We start from the raw sequence: 20,142 nt of genomic DNA on the forward strand, positions 1-20,142 counted from the left end.
AATTTGAATAGTCAATTAACTTAAATCGCATGTTTTTGGGTGGAAGGAAACCAGGGGACCCAGGGAATTCCATACGTGCACGGGCAGAAAATGTAAATTGAACAAAAACATTTAGTGGCTTGGTAAGGACTAGAACCAGTGACGTTCTTGCTGTGAGGCAACAGTGCTTTACACCGTGCCACCCATCAAGGAAAGAAAGAGAAGTAGGGGTGGAAGAGGGGATTCTTCAAAAGGAAAATGACTGTGGCGTGGAACTTAGCTTATTTTTGGTGACTTAGGAATTGTCTGATTGATGAATCATGAATTGGCTTATGCGGGGCCAGCTGTGAGCAATCATTAGCACGTCATCCTCTCTAAATTAGTTTATAAATAAACTTCACATAATAGACACACATCTATTGTCAAAAAAAACTTTTATTTTGGATTTGATCAATCACGATTAGGACAACACGATGGCTCAGTGGTTAGCACTGTCACCTCACAAGAAGATTGCGACCTTTGATGAATAAAGGGACTAAACCGAAGGAAAATGAATGAAAGAATAATCACAATTAATCTGTTCCCAGCACTACTAAAAAATGAGGAACATAATTAATAAAACTGCAATAGCTACTCAATGATAATATAAAAATAACTATTTAATGAAGAGTAAGCAAATGTATCAAATTAACCAAAAAATATTTCTACACACGTGGCATGTTGTCTGTGTCTGTCTTTGTGTTTTCATAGAACTCTCCAGAAGATGTACTGCTAGAATCATTCACATATACTGCTGTGTACAGAGCAAAGAAAACAAAATCAATACATTTCAGATTGAATTCCTTACTATAAGCTGAATAATTTCTGCCATGTGCACTCACTGTACCTTGATTGTGCATGTAAGGGGCTTCAGATGTCAATGGAGGTTTATCACCTTCGAAACGAAATGTTTTATTTTTTTTTGACGAAAATAATCACTTGTAGAGAACAGTAAATTACTTCATGAATCAGACTGATTTGTTTGGTGCTACCTGACATGAAGGTGCTGGTGTTGATTTCCACGTTGTGTAGATGTCTGTCTCCTGAGCATGTGCTGCCTTCATCATTTATATCTCCTGCAGAGCAGAATTCATGCTCATATCAGATGAGGCTTTTCAGCAGACACACTTTATACTTTAATGCAGAGCCTCAACTCTTTTTATATATATATATATATATATATATATATATATATATATATATATATATATATATATATGTATATATATATATAAAGAATATGTGATACAGAGAGCTAAAACAGAGAAACAACTGAGTAAGCTATTTTCTATTATTATTATGATTATATGGTAAATATTAAATAGTTTTTCTAGTGTTTCCTGATCTATTTTTCTTCTAGAGGAAGTCTTATTTATTTTAGATTGGCTGGGAAAAAAAATTTGTAATCCCCTTCGGGAACTTTTGTTTTCTAATTGGCTACAGAAGAAAACACATGACCTAATTAACTTAACTTGTCTAGTTAACCAAATTACCCTATTTAATACCTGTTTTAACTTGTTTAAATGTGCTTCAAATTGAATACTCTTGTATAATTACTAGTAAAAATAAGTGCTTGCCAAAGATTTTTCACGGTTAATCGCATGATTCGCATCTAAATAAAAGTTTATTTGACATAAGATATATACAGTTGAAGTCAGAATTAGCCCCCCTTTGATTTTTTTTCCTTTTAAAATATTTCCCAAATTATGTTTAACAGAGCAAGTAAATTTTCACAGCATCTGATAATATTTTTTCTTCTGGAGAAAATCATATTTGTTTTATTTTGGCTAGAATAAAAACAGCCTTTTCCCAGTGATGGGTTGCGGCTGGAAGGGCATCCACTGCGTAAAGATGTGCTGGATAAGTTGGCGGTTCATTCCTCTGTGGCGACCCCGGATTAATAAAAAGACTAAGCTGACAAGAAAATGAATGAATGAATGAATGATTAGGTATATCAATGAATGAATGAATAAAAACAGCTTTTAATTTTTCTAAAAACATTAAGGTCATTATTATTATCCCCTTTTGGCTATATAGTTTTTCGATAGTCTACAAAACAAACCATCGTTATACAGTAACTTGCCTAGTTACCCTATCCCGCCTAGTTAACCTAGTTTAGCCTAGCTAAGTCACTTTAAGCTGTATAGAAGTGTCTTGAAAAATATTTAGTCAAATATTATTTGCTGTCATCATGGCAAAGATAAAATAAATCAGTTATTAGAAATGAGTTATTAAAACTATTATATTTAGAAATGTGTTGAAGAAATCTTCTCTCCGTTTAACAGAAATTGGGGGGAAAAAATGGGGGGCTGACTTTAACTTTTAATGTGATTGCAATGTGCATTTATTACATAACTATGTAATACACACACACATAAAAAAATTGCGTAGAAATTTAAATAGATATATAATGTGTATCATATAATTATATATCGTATATCTAAATATAAATAAGCATTTTTTTAAATATGTGCATGTATGTGTGTATTTAAATATACACATTGCAGACATATCTATAATGTCAAAACAAACTTGTAAGCGATTGTGATTGACTGGGATTAATTTTTGCCCAGCACTAGTAAAGATTCTTATACTGTCATCAAGACATTTAGTAATTCTAGCATTTCTGAAAATATGTATATATTGTATAAAATGTGATATTTAATCCTTTCACACTATACTGCTAAAAATGCACATCACGTGACCACACACACACACACACACACACACACACACACTGTCATGTGCTGCAGCGTACGCGCACATCTGAGCTCCAACAGTCAGCAGGTGCTTTGAGCACAAAACCCCAGAGAGTAGTGTCCGTCAGACAGTTTATCAAGGATGTACCACTGGATCGTGTCTCACTATAGTTGTTAAATGTGATATTTAATTAATCTTGTCTATCCAATGACTCTTCCCTCTTTTGAATCTATCGGGTAACGTGTCACAGCGTCAGTACACTGCTTCAATCTTTCGCTTTCACACTTGTACTTAGTAATTTTAGCGTAAACCTCAGATACTGTTGGTTGGTTCCTGTTGGTTGTGAATATTTTTTACCAACCAAGTTTGTTGATGCCATTATAACGACACAGATCACTCAAGCCTACTCAAGCCAGAGTCCTGTGAAAAAAGTGATTGACAGGTGGTGATTCATGTGTAACTTATCTTTTTTCATCTATTATATGAGTTATAGGTAAAACAAAGACCATGGGGATCAGGTATTTGAAACGGTAGGCTACAAAAAATTAATTCGTTTGAATTAATTGACTATTCATAAATACTTAATTTACCGCCACCTATGATGACGCTGTCATCGTTCATCACGAGGTTTTAAATTAGACATCATACTATACCAAATTGGTCAACATCACCCAACCCTAATATACACTACCTGACAAAAGTCTTGTTGTTGATTCCAGTTGTAAGAGCAACAGATAATAATAATAATAATAATAATAATAATGTGTGTGTGTGTGTGTGTGTGTGTGTGTGTGTGTGTGTGTGTGTGGACATTATAGAGAGTGAGGGCATTATCTTTACATTTTATTTTCAACTCTGCTGCATAATTTTAACCTATATTTATCAATTATGATGCCCACATTTAAAAAAAGAAATGTAACGCCCCCATATAGGTCAATAATATTTCTAAGCATATATGTTTTAATTCATTCATTCATTTTCTTTTTGGCTTAGTCCCTTTATTCATCAGGGATCGCCACAGCGGAATGAACCACCTATAGTAATGTGATATGTAGTAATGTGTAATGTAGTAATGTGATTTTATATATGTGCAGCATAAGTGCGCTGTGGTAAATGCAGCATACTCTGTGAGTTCAGGTGCAGCGTTTGCAGTTCATCTGTGTTGTGAGGCTCATAGTCTGAATCAGACAATCTGTCGAGGTTGTGAAGTGGTTCGTTTGTTCTCTGGCTGATTTTACTCCCATAGTTTGAGCTCATTCTGGGGCCAAGACTTTCTGAGGAATGACAAACACAACTATTTTACCACTCCAGAGATTGCGTTTCATTTTCAAAACAAAGTTATTCATGGTATACTGTGAATATTAATCATTGTAAAATTGAATAATTGGGGTTTTAAAAATAGTCTATAAAATTTAAATAGATATGTAAAGGTAAAAATACATATAACAGCAGGCCATACTCTTAAAGGGTCACGAAACACCAAAACACATTTTTTGAGCTGTTGACAGTCGTATATGTGTCCCACACTGCTAAAAACACTTATTAGGGCACCTATATTTCACTAAAAAGTGTAAATTGGTTGTTTTTGCGTTATTTCAAGCAAATTCGTACTTCCGGTTTGAAACGAATTTTTGAAGCTGCGTCACGGTCATATACAGTTGAAGTCAGAATTATTAGTCCTGTGATTTTTTTTTAAATATTTTCCAAAAGATGTTTAAAAGAGCAATGAATTTTTCAGTTTTCCTAAAAATATTTTTCTTCAGCAGACAGAACATTTGTATTTGCAGTTTAATAAAAAAAATAATTAAAACATTTTAAGGTCAATATTATTAGCCTTCTTAAGCAATATTTTCTGCTTAACTGTTTACAGAACAAACCGTCATTATCCAATAATTTGCCTATATGGCTGTGCCACTCAAGGTGGTAAAATGGTCACATCATGCAAATGGCATGTGCATTATGTTCTATTAAACGGTCACTGATCAACTTCTATTATCACTTGTCAACGGATCAGTGATAATAAATCTGCTTATACTATAGTTACCACACTAAAATACATTCTTTTATGTATTTTATTTGTTGCATTTCAAGGCAATTGACAGGGTTTTGTCCTCAAACAGCTAGTACTAGTTTCTTATGCAGCTCATGCAAAGCTTTTTGTTTTGATTGGATTTTTACTTAAAATAATTTGTAAAAATAAATAATTCGCCGTTGTGAATCGAGAACTGTAATGCGGTCAAAACCTGCCTGGAACTACTTTTTCTGTGCGATTTACGTCTTATAATGTCCATTAGCCGATCAGAATCAAGCACTCAACAGTCCGTAGTATAAATAATAAAATATAAACAAAGTCATGTTTATGAAAATATACAAAAAGTTAGTGATTACTAGTGATTGAATTTTTATAATATTGAATTAAAGCATGCCGTTTTTACCCATAGTTTTGAAAATGTAATAAATAAATAAAATGTATTTTTCATTTATTTTACTAGGTCATTTAATTGAAATACTGACGTAATTATAGAATATTTTAATAAATTAAATTTTCACCAATGTTTAAAAATATTAATTATGTAAAATGTTTTATGCTCATAACAATAAAAAACTTAGTGATGAGGTCAAAAAAAATTTGCTTGTTCAAACTACGTATTTAAAATGAGCTGAAACAATTCTTGAGGGGGCAACCTAATTTTATCTTCAATTAACTTAAAATTGAAAAAAAAAAAAAAGTAAAAAAACAATGAAGTTTACTTAATGATTTGTGTTGGGAAGTCATGAAGGAATTGTGTGGAACCCAGCATTTTCATGTAAAAAAAAATATTTAAAAATTACATACTGACATAATACAAAAAAGAAAACTATAACTGGTAAAAATGACAGACCATACTGCTGGCTTCTGGCAGCTGGGGTGATCTGTGTGTTGTAGATTCCTGCATTGTGTGTATGGTAGATTTCTCCACTGGACTGATTCTGCAGACTTGTGTGTGAATTACTGTGACGTTGGTGAATTACACATTCTGTCAACAGAAAGGATGAGAAAGAATGGCTTAAAGATTCCCAAGCAGCACTAAGCTGCTTTTTTATTGTTGCATTAGCTAATATCAAAAGAACGAGTTAATAGCTCAGCAAAGTGTTCTTTGAAAAAAGCATTTCCTGTTCTTTAAATGGCGTGTAGAGAGAAACTGGGTAAGAAGTAAGCTAAATTCTTTGAAGATTGTAACAATGCAGCATGTTTATAAATATCAGCGTTGTGCTCCTGCTCTGCAATGTTCTCAGGGCCACAAAACGATGAAATTAACTACACGTCTAGTTGTTTTACCTCAGTGCTATGAGTTCAGTTTTATTTACGTCTAAAAATACTCACATTAGTTATTTTCTGATGACACATAGTTTGATTTCTTTATACATTTGAAGGCAGAATTATTAAAGCTCCTGAATTATAAACCCCTGTTTATTTTTTCCCCAATTTCTGTTAAACGGAGAGAAGATTTTTTTAACACATTTCTAAACATAATATAATTTCTAATAACTGATTTATTTTATCTTTGCCATGATGACAGTAAATAATATTTGACTAGATATTTTTCAAGACACTTATATACAGCTTAAAGTGACATTTAAAGGCTTAACTAGCTTAATTAGCTTATCTAGGCAGGTTAGGGTAATTAGGCAAGTTATTGTATAACGATGATTTGTTCTGTAGACTATCAAAAAAATTAGCTTAAAGGGGCTAATAATTTTGACTTTAAATGTTTTTTAAATATATCAGACAAACTGAAAATTGCTTTGCTCTGTTAAACAAAATTTGTGAAATATTTAAAAACAAAATATTTAAAAACAAATATTTAGAAACAAAATTCAAAGGGGGGCTAATAATTCTGATTTTAACTGTATGTATATATATATATATATATATATATATATATATATATATATATATATATATATATATATATATATATATATATATATATATATATATATATATACATACATATACATATATATATATATATATATATATATATATATATATATATATATATATATATATATATATACATGCTATATATATAGCATTATTATAATAAAATAATAATAAACAAGCATGAATTTGGATGTTAATAATGCAAAATTGTTATTAATAAATGCTGTACAAGTGTTGTTCATAATTAGTTCCTATTAGTTATACATTTAATGAAACCTTTATGTAAAGTGTGACATAAAATGATTATAACAAAATGCATTTATTTTAAGACTTTTTTAAATGCACTTAAAAGCTCTACAGTTGTGCGTAATTTTTGGTGCCACTTTATATTATTGTTTATTCCAATGCTTCAGCAGATGTGAGTGAGTGAGGAGTGCTAGAAACGTAAGAAGTACTTGCTTTTTGATTTTCTGAAATGTAAACAGATGGCAACATTTAAAACAATAAAAATAAGCAGAGCGATGGATAAGAGGATGCAGCCGATCGCTGCTCCTGAAACTCCAGTGCTGCCTCCCATTGCTACTGTTGATGCTAAAAATAAAAGAAGAGGGTTTAATTGACAAAACATAACATACATGTTATTTCACCCATTTAATCATGCATTTTCTCTTTTAAAGCAGGAGCTAAAGCATCACCTGCCAATGTTGTCAGCTCTGGTACAGTTGGGCTGTTTGTAAAGCTGCTCTCAATACTCCCTGTATAAAAGACAATAAATCCATTGAATACATCAAAGCAATTCAAATAACCAAGACTTGACTGATCAGACTGGATTTTACAACAAGACACTAACAAGCTGAAGCATGCATATGTGTGCTTTGACATTTCAAAAATACTGCTGTAAGCCCCCGTCCTACTTCTGTCCTATTTTCAGACTGACTGACATGGAAATTGTGTCCCACCACCCTAAAAAGTTAAATCTAAAATAAATTATGGTAATGTTCCACCAGGTCACAATCTACAACCTCAAATAAACAGGAAACTCACTTGCTGCACGTTTAGCACACCCTTATATTACACTTTTAAAAAAGAAAGGCTCTTCATTGGCAATGATAGTTCACCCAAAAATTCAACAATTCTGTCTTCATTTACTCATCTTCCACGTGTTCCAAACCTGTTTTAGATTCTTTCTTCTGTTGAAAACAAAGAAAGAGATTTTGAAGAATGTTGGGAAGGAACAACGGCCATTGACTGCAATAGTATATTTGTTCCTACTTTAAATGTCAATGACTGCTTTTTTCCAATTGTAAATTTCACATTAAAAGGGGTAGTTCACTCCAAAAATAAAAAAAATCTGTCATAATTTACTCAACCTCCATTCATTCCAAATCAGAAAAAAAAAAACTCTGTCTTCTGTTAAACACAAAAGAATGTTGGAAAGCTGCAGCCAATTGACTTCAGTATATCTTTTGTTCTTACTATAAAAGTCAATCCAATGTTGTTGTTTTTTTTTATCTGAATATCTTGTTTTTTGTTCAACTGAAGAGGTAGGCGATGCAGTGGCGCAGTAGTTAGTGCTGTCACCTCACAGCAAGAAGGTTGCTGGTTCAAGCCTTGGCTGGGTCAATTGGCATTTCTGTGTGGAGTTTGCATGTTCTCCTCCGGGTGCTCCGGTTTCCCCCACAAGTCCAAAGACATGCAGTACACTTGAATTGGGTAAGCTAAAATTTTCCATTGTATATGTGTGTGAATGTGAGTGTATGTGTTTCCCAGTGATGGGTTGCTTCTAGAAGGGCATCCGCTGTGTTAAACAAATGCTAAAAACAGATTTTTTTTTATTTTTGGGGTGAACTACCCCTTTAAAGTAAAAAATAGTTTGAAAAAACAGCCACTGACCTTGATAGTATTTTTGTTTCTACTATGAATGTCAGTGGGGCTGCATGCTGAATAAATTGGCGGTTCATTCCGCTGTGGAAACCTCAGATTAATAAAGGGACTAACCGAAAAGAAAATGAATGAATAAATGTCAATGGCTGCTTTTTTCTCCAGTTTTTTTTACTTTAAAGGGGTAGTTGACCTAAAGAAATTATGTAATCATTTACTCAATCTCCTCTCATTCCAAACCAGAAGAAATGTATTTCTTATGTTAAACACAAAAGAAGATATTTCGAAAAATGTTAGAAAACTGCAGCCCATTGACTTCAATAGTATATTTTGCTCTCACTATAAATGTTAATCCAATGTTGCTGTTTTTAATATCTTTCAGAATATCTTCTTTTGTGTTCAACTGAAGAAAGAAGTTTCTTCTGGTTCAGAATGAGTAGGAACTTAACTTGCTGCGAGTAATACTTTTAGCACAGCCTTTATATTACACTAAAAAAAGGGTCTTCATTGGCAATCATAGTTCTTTAAAGGGATAGTTCACACAAAAATGACAATTGTGCCTTCATTTACTCATCTCCACTGGTTATTCTGTTGAACACAAAAGAAGATAAGGAAGATATTCTGAAGAATGTGGGGTGTTTAGGGAACAGTCACTGACTTCAATAGTATTTTTGTTCCTATTATGAATGTCAGTGACTGCTTTTTTCCTATTGCAATTTTCACTTTAAAGACGTAGTTCACCTAAAAAAAAACAAGTTCTTCGATCCTTTACTCAACCTCTACTCATTCCAAACCGTAATAAACTTCTTTCTTCTGTTAAACACAAAAGAAGATATTTTAAAGAATGTTGGAAAGCTGCAACTATTAACTTCCAGGGTATTTTTGTTCTTACTGTCAATTCAATGTTGTTGTTTTTAATATTCTTCAGAATATCTTGTTTTGTGTTCAACTGAAGAAAGAGGTTTCATCTGGTTTGTAATGAATAATAACATAATTTTTATTTTTGGAGTGAACTACCATGTAAAAATGAAAACAGTTGGAGGACATGAAGCCATTGACTTCAATAGTATTTTTGTTCCTACTATGAATGTCAATGACTGTATTTGTTTCCGACTCCAATTTTCGATGATGTCAGAATTTTATTCTTGGGTGAACTATCTTTTTAAAACTTAAAGGAGTCTCATAGTAAAGTGTTTTTTAGAGTTTTATGGGGTTTTTTTTTTCAGCATTTCTTAAGTGTGCATGTGTGCAGTACCTGAACACACAACTCCAGCATCGTTCTTGTGTCCACAATAGCTGTCAGTGTTGTTGTTGGAACTGCACTCCCATAAGTTGCTCTCTGATCCATTGCATTTCATTTTGCTGATGTGGATGGGTCCTTTGCCGGCCCTAAAAAAGCCCAGTCTTACTGCACTGCCACAATTCAGCTGGCCACACACAATGTTTCCAGCTGTCACATTAAAGTCATCATCGCACACCGTTCCCCAATTCCCTGAATCCAGCAGCTCCACCCGTCCAGCACAATGATCGGGTCCTCCGACCAATTGGACCTTATGATGCTCTAAGGGCCAATCAGATCACAATAACATTTTAAGACAAAAATAGAGCAATTATCACACAATCTCAGATGTCAGATGACTCACCACAGGTTACTTCAGTAGCATTCATGCAGTCGCCTTTTGCGGCTGTAGTGCAGTTGTGCAGCTTTGAGTCTCTCAGGATGCAGTTTGCAACACAAGCACCATTGTGCACCGCTGCAGTCGTGCTGTGCTCAGAAACGTGGCCACAACCTAAATTTTCACAGATTTGAAGTGCAAGCTTGCTCTTTTCCTGAGCATCCAGAAGATTGAGGGTCACGCTGATTGTAGTGTTCTGGTGAAAAGCCCTGATCGTGCCAGAGCAGCCATCAGAGAGGCTTAGTGTGGAGAGATCAACTAGTTTAGAAAGAAAAAAAATTGTCGTTAAGTGAATTCATTGAAGAATCAGAATTGTCTTTGTGGATAAAATGTAAAAACATAAAAAAAGACAATTTTGGTCGCTTTATTTGTCCATTTGTTGAATTTAAGTTATATTGCATCTAAATGCCAACTAAATCTCATTAGATTATAAGTAAACTGTTAGGTTGGGGTTAGGGTTAGTGTAAGTTGACATGTACTTACAAAGTTTCTTAAAGTCAGTTAAATGTCTGTTGAAGGAGCAGTATCAGCAGATATTAAGCAGACAGTCTAATACTCAAATGGACCATCAGAATAAAGTGTTACCAGTTCCTTTCTTTTGTTAAACTCTAAAGACGGAAAACCATTGACTCCCTTTACTTGTCACTGTTTACAGTTTTTCAGCTTCCTTCCGAATATCTTCTCTTTTGTTCAACAGAAGTAAGAAACTCATCAAGGTTTAACCCTTATGCACTGTTCAAATTTACTTTGTTATGTTCAGAGTAAAAACATCTACTGAATTAAACTGCTGTAAAAATGCATCAGAACATTTTTTTTTATTATCAACCTCAGTACTGATCAAAACTACTAAATGCTTTTAAAAATTACAGGATTTTAACTCTTAATTGCCAAGTTCACAAATTATGTCACTGATTTGGTGAAAAAACACAAAATAACATATTTTCAATATAAATGTCATTGTGGACTGGTTTTTTTTTTTACCTTGTATCACAGTCTTGTACATGTGAATGATTAGTAACTACATTGGCATTGATGCATTGTTAGGTTTTATTTTTTCTCACTAATTTATTGTTGGTGGCTGTTTTTGCCCCATTGACTTATATTAGGATCACATTTGATGGTGCATAAATACACAGTCTTTGTTTTTATTTACTCAATGTAGTTCTGAGAGCTGAGATGCATATTTTGATTGGCACATCAGGGTAAGTGCGCAATGGTCACTGTCAAGCAGGTCGCACACCAGAAGCGCCGCTTAGCGGCGTGCCATGCAGCGCCACGCAGCGCCATGTATTTTAGAATTCTAAACATAGGTTTCTATCAGGATACACACACCGGCCAGGCGACGGCTCAGGACGCAGTTCATTTTTCAGCCGCGCCACAGAGCGCCATCTGATTAGTTTCATGTTAAATATCATTCGAATGTGCGCGTCTGGTGTGTGATAGCTACTTTAAACTGTCATGTAAGCGCCATGTCGCGGCGCCGAGCGGCGCTTCTGGTGTGCGACCTGCTTCACACACATACACACACTTTATTTGCATTAAAGTGTTAATTCCTATAAATGCTGTAATTTCCAAAGCAATTTAGTAGTTTTGATCAGAACTGAAGTTGATTAACAGATTTATACAAAAAAAGTTTGAAAAAAAAAAATAGCAGATGCATTTTTACAGCAGTTTCATTTAGTGGATGTTTTCATCCTGAACATAACAAATGGGTAGTAAATTTGCCCAGACTGTATCATTGAGTTCTTTAAAAATTTTAAAGCATTTTTCAAAGAATGATCTGTTCAGCTAAATATTTGACTGCGTGTCACCGCATCCCAAACCACTAAAACGATATAACGATATAAAGAAAGCGCTTACTGAACAGCGCATCATCGATGACGTAATGTGAGTGTGGGCCGTCAGGGGAAATGGGAGGGCCCGGTCTAAAGCAACTATACAAAGTGTGATTACGCCCGTAGAAAAAAACTTGAGGGTGAGTAAATAGCGAGCACATTTCATTTTTGGGAGAACTATCCCTTTAAAATGCAACTCCTTATTGCAAATTAAAGTCACAGTAGCAGAATACACAAACAAACAACAACACAACAAACAGCATAAAAAAAAAAACAGATTGCACAGTGGCGATATGTATTACAGGTCAGTATATGTAAACAACTAACACTACAGCATGACCAAATATATTTTATAAAGTATCATTTTTTCATATACTCACAGAGATCGAAAAATGCACAAAAGCTGGGACTGTACTTTTACACTTCAGCACTTAAAGGGTACATATCAGTGCCTTAAGAATCCTTTTTGGTATCTTTAAGGTACACATTAGTACCTAAAATGTACCTTTTAAAAGGGTACTACCCAAGTGACAGCTGTAAAACTTTTATTTCATGTAGTGTGGTAATATGTATTAAATAATACTGTGTATAATCTAATGTATGAATAAGGAGTCGGAAGCAAAAAAGTATATTGCACAGTCTCATTTGCATTATATCAAAGTCTAGTGTATGATATTATCAAGGGTAAATTTACTGCACAGTCTATTGCCTATTGACCAATTGTAATTAAATCATTCGATTAAGTACTCAATTTAACTGACCTGTTCTTAAAGGCATAGTTCACCCAAAAAATAAAATTGTCTGAGTTTGTTTGTTTGTTTGTTTGTTTTTTCTGTTGAACACAAAAGAAGATACTTGGAAGAAAGCTGGTAACCTGTAACCATCGATTTCCATTGTTTGTTTGTTTTCTACTATGCATGTCAATGGTTACAGGTTTTCAACATTCTTCAAAATATCTTCTTTTGTGTTTATTAGAACATAAACACTCAAACTGCTTTGAAACAAGTCAGAGGTGAGTGAATGATGACCAAATTGTAATATGTGGGTGATCTATTCCTTTAATTAAGCACAATGCAAGACATAAAGCCTGAATCGTCTACCTTAACCGTTCCTAAGATTCACATGACTTTTATTTTTAAACTTGACAGTACTCTGGGTTGAGTCATAAAGTTTTCCAGCATCGCATCCTGGCATTGATCTTATCTGTTCTCTGTGTTTTATTTCTAGTATGCACACAAGAGACTTTTATTTAGACCCAAACAGGTGAATATCTAAACCGTGGGGCATTGTTTTGTGTTGCAAAACGTTGTAGCAGTACACTGCAACACAGCCACATCCCGTGAGTCACTTCCTGTGGAAATGTCATATTGAAGCATGGAGGACACCGGGGAAAGAACTTTCTTTTTTTTTTTAGAAAGTTTATGACATTGCCTCCGCAGAGTGTGGTTTGAGCTCATGAAGCTCTCCTGATTTGTGAGTACAGGATGCAGATTGTGTCTGTGTGTATCGCCCGTGGAATTTTGACTCATTCTGAAGGTCTCGACTTATGAAGAGGGGTCAGAGGTCAAATGTCTGATGTTTTACTGTTAGATGGTGGTGAAGAGTTTGGGGTCAGTAAAAGGTTTTTAATAAATACTTTTATGATAGAAGGATGCATTAAAATATTGATCATGAGTGACAGTGAAATTGTTACATATTTTAAAATCAATGTTATTCTTTTGAACTTTTTTTTAATCAATTGAAAATAATGTTGTTTTTTTAGCCAAAACAAATCTGCAAATTACTATTGATGAGAAATTATTAAGTTACACTGAATACTGGAATAATTTACTACTACAGTAATGAGTATGCAATCAAATAACAGCTATTTAAATTATTTGGGTTAGGGTTAGTGTAAGTTGACATGTAGTTGCAAAGTATCTTATAGTCAGTTAAATGTCTGTTGCAGGAGCATATCAACAGCTATTAAGCGCTAATACACAAATGGACCATCAAAATAAAGTGTTTCCCAGTTCCATAGTATTACACATTATAATATTATAAAGTTTTTTATTGCATTTTAAATAAAATACATTCACCTTTGCCAAGCATTAAACATTTTATTTGTTAAAGTTTTTAAATAAGGGTACATTAGTTAATGTTAGTTGATGTATTTGCAAACATGAACAATTATACATTTAATACAGTATTTATTGATCTTTGTTAATGTTATTTAATTTTATTTAACTTAAATAACGTTAGTTAATGTTTGTTCATCATAACCGCCTAGTTGACCTTTTATTCATAAGTTATCATTATTATTTTAATTGGTTATTACTGTTTATTAGAATTGTATCAGTATATTATTCAATCCAAGGTGTGAGGAGTGCACCTTAAAGGATAAACTGGCGGTGCATTAAGTAATGTTAACAAGTACATCTTTTGATTTGAATAATGTATTAGTTAATGTTGAACTATGATTAATAAACGCTTTACTGTATTATTCATACTAACATTAATTAATGGACTATTATTCTAAAGTGTCTCCCAAAATGTTTAGGTGGTGGAGTAAAATGAACATCAATCACTTTTAAGAATTAGTGTTCAAAATAGGGCTTGAAGCTGAAACGTTTGAACAAAATAAAAATAAAAAGATTAACAAAAGGATGGTGACAAAGGAATGCTTAATCTCCTACAAAAATGTTGTACATTAATCCCTTAAAAATAACTAAACTTCAAGTTATTTTTATTAAATATATTTAAATTATGCAAAAATACATGAACTTTGCTTGGTAAGAATGTATCAGTGTACTTGTAGATATAAATATTCTAAAAATATACACTACCGCTCAAAAGTTTGGGGTCAGTTTTTGTTCCATGTTTTTTTATTTTATTTAAAAAAAAACTTTTTAATATTCTGTTCATCAAGGCGGCATTTAATAAATGTAAAAAAGGTTAAATTGTTATGATTTCTGATCATGTGACTGAAGACTAACGAAGCTGAAAAATAATTATTAAAATCACTGGAATAAATAATTAAATTAAATGATAATCTACTTTTGATCAGTTATTTTATAGTGCAATATAATTTACAATATGTACTGTATTTTTAATTAAACAAATGCAGTCTTGGTGAGCAGGAGAAGCTTATTTTAAGACATTTAAAACTCCTACTAACCACAAACTTTTGACTGGTAGTGTAAATACTAAACTTTTACTTTTACTAGTTAAAGCACTGGCAATAAAAGTATACGTTAACGAATACTCAATAAACTAGTTTTGAATAATAAAAGGATGACTTGTTAAAATGTAAACGAACATGTAAGGTTGTTATACAGTAGTAAGTATGTAATCGGCTACTCAACCAAGAGAAAACTCAACTATAAGCCAAGTAAGATACTTAAATATATCTCAGTGAAAGCACAAATATATTTACATTTCTTTTAGCGAAAGTCAAGCAATCTGAAGTATAAATGAAAGCAAAAGTATCTTTTTAAGAAGAATAACATCAAACTTGAGTAAATATACTTTTTGTAAGAGACTTCACAAGGTCATATTAAATATTAGAGGTCATATTTAATATTTAACAACCTTGTTAACAACTCTGAATTTGTAGATACAGATTACTGCTTTGAACACTGCCATTTATTAACATTAAACATTAAATACACCAAGGACAACTTGTTAAATTGTAAATGAACATTTAAGGTTGTTATACAGTAGTAAAACTACATAATAGGCTACTCAGTCAAGAGAAAATTCAACTACAAGCCAAGTACAATACTTAAGTAAATCTCAGTGAAAGCACAAATATATTTCCTTTTTTCAGCATAATTTAAGCAATTTAAAGTATAAATGAAAGCAAAAGTATCGTTTTAAAAAGTATAACATCAAACTTGAGTAAATATATCATTTATTAAAGCTAAATATTAATTATACCTCCCAAAATAGGTGATAGAAAAATCAATAGGAGCTTAAAGGTAAAACAATTTGTTTAGTATGGAAGTAAATGATGATTTGTAATTAAAACTGTATATAAAAGCAGCTTAAAAAAACGAACGCTTGCAATCTTGAAGAATGAACGGCAATACTCAGACTAACATTATTCCCTTTTCTTCTGCACGAAGCTGCAGAAAAGGTCGAAAATTGTGTTGACTATTAGTCAAAATCAATTTTGCTACTTAAAATAAATGAACAATTATTCAATGTCACATTATCAAGAGGCTTTCAGCTCAATAGATTGTTCAGATGATGTTGTGTTTAATTGTTGGCCACAGCCGAGAGACAAGAAACACGCAACGGACAGCATGGGCTTTTCTGTGCATTTACGATGTCATTATCACTTTCTGAATGATCACATCTACCAGGGCTTAATGATTTCAAAATTAATTCCAGCGTGAAATAAAACAAGGCTGTTGTCTCTGGGGTGGCAGATTGCTTTAGCTCTCTTGCGGTGGTCTTGTTGATCTCTTTTCTCTGGCTGATGATAGCAGGTTGGTCTCAGCAGGCCTACATAAACTACTGTGCTCATGCATATTGTTCAGCGTCTTGATTAGCTGCTTGATTTGTGGCCTCTTTTGAGTTTTCTGATCATAGTGAGATTGCTGCTGACTGTACCCACTGATGATAACACAGATCTTGACATGATGCTTTCAATGAAAATCATCGTTCTGTTTTTTTAGAGTAGCAGTAATCATTTTACTTACTCTGTTGGTCCGTATGATTGTCATGCTCTGACACCTTTATTGAAGGATGGTCATCTGTTACACTCAGCCCTGAAGATAAAAAGATGAACATTAAAAGTTTGACTTATAGTGCAAAACTGTCGCTTTGCTTTAAAGTGTAAAAACTAGAACAAAGTCTTTCCATCTGCTGTAAGCCGGGTTAAAATTAACATTGGCCAAAACCGAGTAAAACAGCAGTGAGTATGACTTGCCAGTTGGCCAGTAGCTTTTGTACAAGCTATAACAATGCATGAGAACACAATGGCTAAGTGTGGTTTTTAAAATGCTAAATCTTTGTCCCAGTTATTATTATTATTATTATTATTATTATTATTATTATTATTATTATTATTATTATTATTATTATTATTATTATTATTATCATCATCATTATTATTATTATTATCATTATTATTATTATTATTATTATTATTATTATTATTATTACTATTACTATTATTATAATAACCTTTATTTTACCAGGAAAGACACATTGAGATTAAAAATCTCTTTACAAGAGCTTCCTGGCCAGGATTAGGCAGTATATATGCCACATGGGTCTCACAGACAACAAACAAAAATCAATTTACAGTTAACATGAATCACACTGACAAACTATTCAAAACATCTACAAAACTTCTAAATCTTCTATAGTCTTTTTAAAAGCATGTAGTGAAATCAAGTCTTTTTCACAGTCTGTTTGCAGATTATTCCAAGCAAAATGTACTGCGTACTTAAAAGCCTTTTTTCCCATCTCAGTCCGCACTTTAGGGACAGACAGTAAATAAATATCCTGTGACCGAAGATCATAGTTAAGAACAGCCTTTTTACAAATGTAATTCTGTAAATATGATGGGAGTAAACCTTGTATAGGTTTGTAAACAAGGATATGCCAATGCTTGAACCTATGAATGGACAAAGCAGACCAACCTAGTATACAGCACACAATGATGAGTTAGGGATTTAAAATTAGTTATAAATCTTAGTGCACCATGGTAAACAGTATCCAATGCATTCAGACTTTGAGATGAAGCATGCATACAGATAACTTCACCGTAGTCCAATGTCGACATGAATGTTGATTTAAACAGCTTATTTTTAGCATCAAAATAAAGGCAGTTCCTAATTCTAGAATAGAAGCCTAAAATCACTTTTAATATTTTTCACCAATTGCTGAATGTGAGTACTAAGAAAATGTATCATCAATTAAAATTTCAAGATATTTATACTGGGACACTAATTTAATCTTTGCACCATGAGTAGTAGTAGTAATAGGACCTAGTTTTTGCTTGGTTTGTTTTGAATTTGAAAATAGCATAAGTTTTGTTTTATTGGCATTTAAAACTAATTTTAACTAATTAATTAAACTAATTTTATGTTGAAAAACATTAAAAAAGCGATCTGTAGATGAGAAAGGGCCAGATTAGGTGTAGATGCAGCCGTGTATATGACTGTATCGTCATTTACATTATAGATAATACAGTTATAGACTTAAAAATAATTTAATTCCTTCATGTTGTCCCAACATAAATCGAATGTGTGGAACCCAACATTGTTTGCTATATGTACACTGATAAAAAATGTCGGTTTCCACACAATTGATTAGTGTTGGCACAACATGAAGGAATTAAGTTAGTTTATTAAGTTTTACAGATTTAAGTGGATTGAACATTAAAAAACTAAGTTGTCACAAAAAACACCTTGAGTTGTGTTGTTTCAACTAATTTTAAATAAGTAGTTTGAACAAACAGTAAACGTCATTTTTTGAGTGTACTTTAATATGTGACACTGTAATCTTTACACACAATATCTGAGTTTCCAGTGTTCGGTCTCTGCAGTTTGAGTCATACAAGTGTGCTTTTTGGAAACACAACATCTGAGGGAATCTGCTGTTAACAAAAAGCATTTCAAAAGAAAAGTTTCACTGCGGCATTCATCAAAATACATCTTGCAAAATTGTCTTGTTTTTCTCTCTGTGGCATAAATTCATTAATACATAAAAGTGGAGAAAATATAACATAAGATATACTGAAATGCTTTTAAAACATTGCGCTTTGTTAATAATAGCATGTACAAAATCTAAATGAACTATATAAATGACTGTTATGAAAATCCTGCGATATAATTTGTTTTCCCTATGTTGCTTTTCGATTGTATGTCATGAAAAAAAGCAAATAAAAAGCAAGTATTTCAGTATCACTTTTTTAATTCAACCACTGTTAAGTAAGCAAATATTAATAGTAATAATATTTAATAAAACACAAATGATTTATACTATTATATTTTCTGCAATAATGCACATATTTGTTTGTGGATGGTAAAAAAATATTTCTCCAGTCAACAATTTGCAGTTAACGGTTAGTTTTACGTGCCCAAAGAAGTGTCCACAGACCAAAGTTGTCCCCTGGTAAGCTTTGTTTTGGCCCGCCATCTTATCTGAAAAGAATGGGAGAAGGATATGGAGTTGCCCTGCCTTTGACAGAGAGCGTCATTTTAAATTTAACATAACCTTTTGTTTCTTTGTTTAATTGAAGAGCTACAAAAATCCAACTAAAATGAAACTTGGAAATGTTGTAAATGAATCAGACTTTTAAATTGTAAATACGGTCAGTTGACAGATGCAGTACAATGCACAAGACATCGGTAGCCCACATGGAAGTCTATTTATTTAATTGTGTAAATGGATATCTATTCAGTTTTTAAATTAATGTCATTAATATTATTGACTATATGAAAATGTCCGCATGATTTATTTACAATACAGTTTGTAAAGTAATACTTTCTGTCTTTTAGTAGATATATTATATGAGAGACCTGCTTTTTTACCAAATAAGTGGATCCAATCAAATTTTCATTGTAAAAATTAAATAAAATTAAAAAAAAAAAAAAAAAAAAAAAAATATATATATATATATATATATATATATATATATATATATATATATATATATATTTTTTTTTTTTTTTTTTTTTTTTTTTTCATATGTTAAGTTTTTCCTTTGGATTTTCACAAAGAAAACATTTTACATAAATAAAGCAGATTTTCAAAATCTGTGCAGAAATAGCAAAAAAATGTCCGGCCAGAAAAATGCAGATTCTGTCCGGCCCTAGACATCGGCGAGCAAATCAAAGCAAAGGCAGGAGGAGTTCGACTAGTGCATTCATCATTAAACTTGATTGTATTGTATAAATGGGATTGTTTATGTTTTTACTATAATAAGTTCATTATAAAAAGTTAAAAATGACACTGCGCCATTAATTAATGCTTTAAAGCAACATTTTCTAGTTATTTTTAAATATTAGCAAACAAATGAGGAAATGACCCATGGCAAATTTAACATAATAAGGTTTGGTATATTTAAATTCAGCCCACATCGCTTAATCAAGTTTGTTTTTTGGCC

At 32.4% G+C, this 20,142-nt stretch overlaps 2 protein-coding genes across 6 annotated transcripts in view; one reads left to right on the plus strand and one right to left on the minus strand.

Annotated features, from left to right (window-relative positions):
- The window catches only part of LOC101885539 (uncharacterized), a 31,152-nt gene that overhangs the window by 8,988 nt on the left and 2,022 nt on the right, over positions 1-20,142 (minus strand). For 2 of the 4 annotated variants that reach the window (XR_012392448.1, XM_021466988.3), the window contains exons 2-10: positions 16,724-16,792; positions 10,171-10,461; positions 9,783-10,088; positions 7,342-7,401; positions 7,106-7,237; positions 3,843-3,992; positions 1,011-1,094; positions 866-913; positions 692-772 (exon numbers count right to left, since the gene is read on the minus strand). Coding sequence is in view for 3 of the 4 variants with exons in the window: in XM_021466988.3 (XP_021322663.3) it covers positions 692-772; positions 866-913; positions 1,011-1,094; positions 3,843-3,992; positions 7,106-7,237; positions 7,342-7,401; positions 9,783-10,088; positions 10,171-10,461; positions 16,724-16,792 (1,221 nt within the window). In the remaining variant the exon portion in view is untranslated. Of the gene's footprint in view, positions 1-691; positions 773-865; positions 914-1,010; positions 1,095-3,842; positions 3,993-5,600; positions 5,736-7,105; positions 7,238-7,341; positions 7,402-9,782; positions 10,089-10,170; positions 10,462-16,723; positions 16,793-20,142 lie in introns of all 4 variants that reach the window. The other 2 variants (XM_073926495.1, XM_073926496.1) reach the window with 2 other exon arrangements.
- The window catches only part of LOC101885642 (beta-2 adrenergic receptor), a 108,892-nt gene that overhangs the window by 7,996 nt on the left and 80,754 nt on the right, over positions 1-20,142 (plus strand). Inside the window, exon 2 of one of the 2 annotated variants that reach the window (XM_073926514.1) lies at positions 8,189-8,359. The exons of the other annotated variant lie outside the window; for it this stretch is intronic. The gene's annotated coding sequence lies outside the window, so the exon portion shown is untranslated. The remainder of the gene's footprint in view (positions 1-8,188; positions 8,360-20,142) is intronic. 2 annotated transcript variants of the gene reach the window in all.

This window comes from Danio rerio, chromosome 16, assembly GCF_049306965.1.
Source record: "Danio rerio strain Tuebingen ecotype United States chromosome 16, GRCz12tu, whole genome shotgun sequence".
Classification (NCBI taxonomy): Eukaryota; Metazoa; Chordata; class Actinopteri; order Cypriniformes; family Danionidae; genus Danio; species Danio rerio.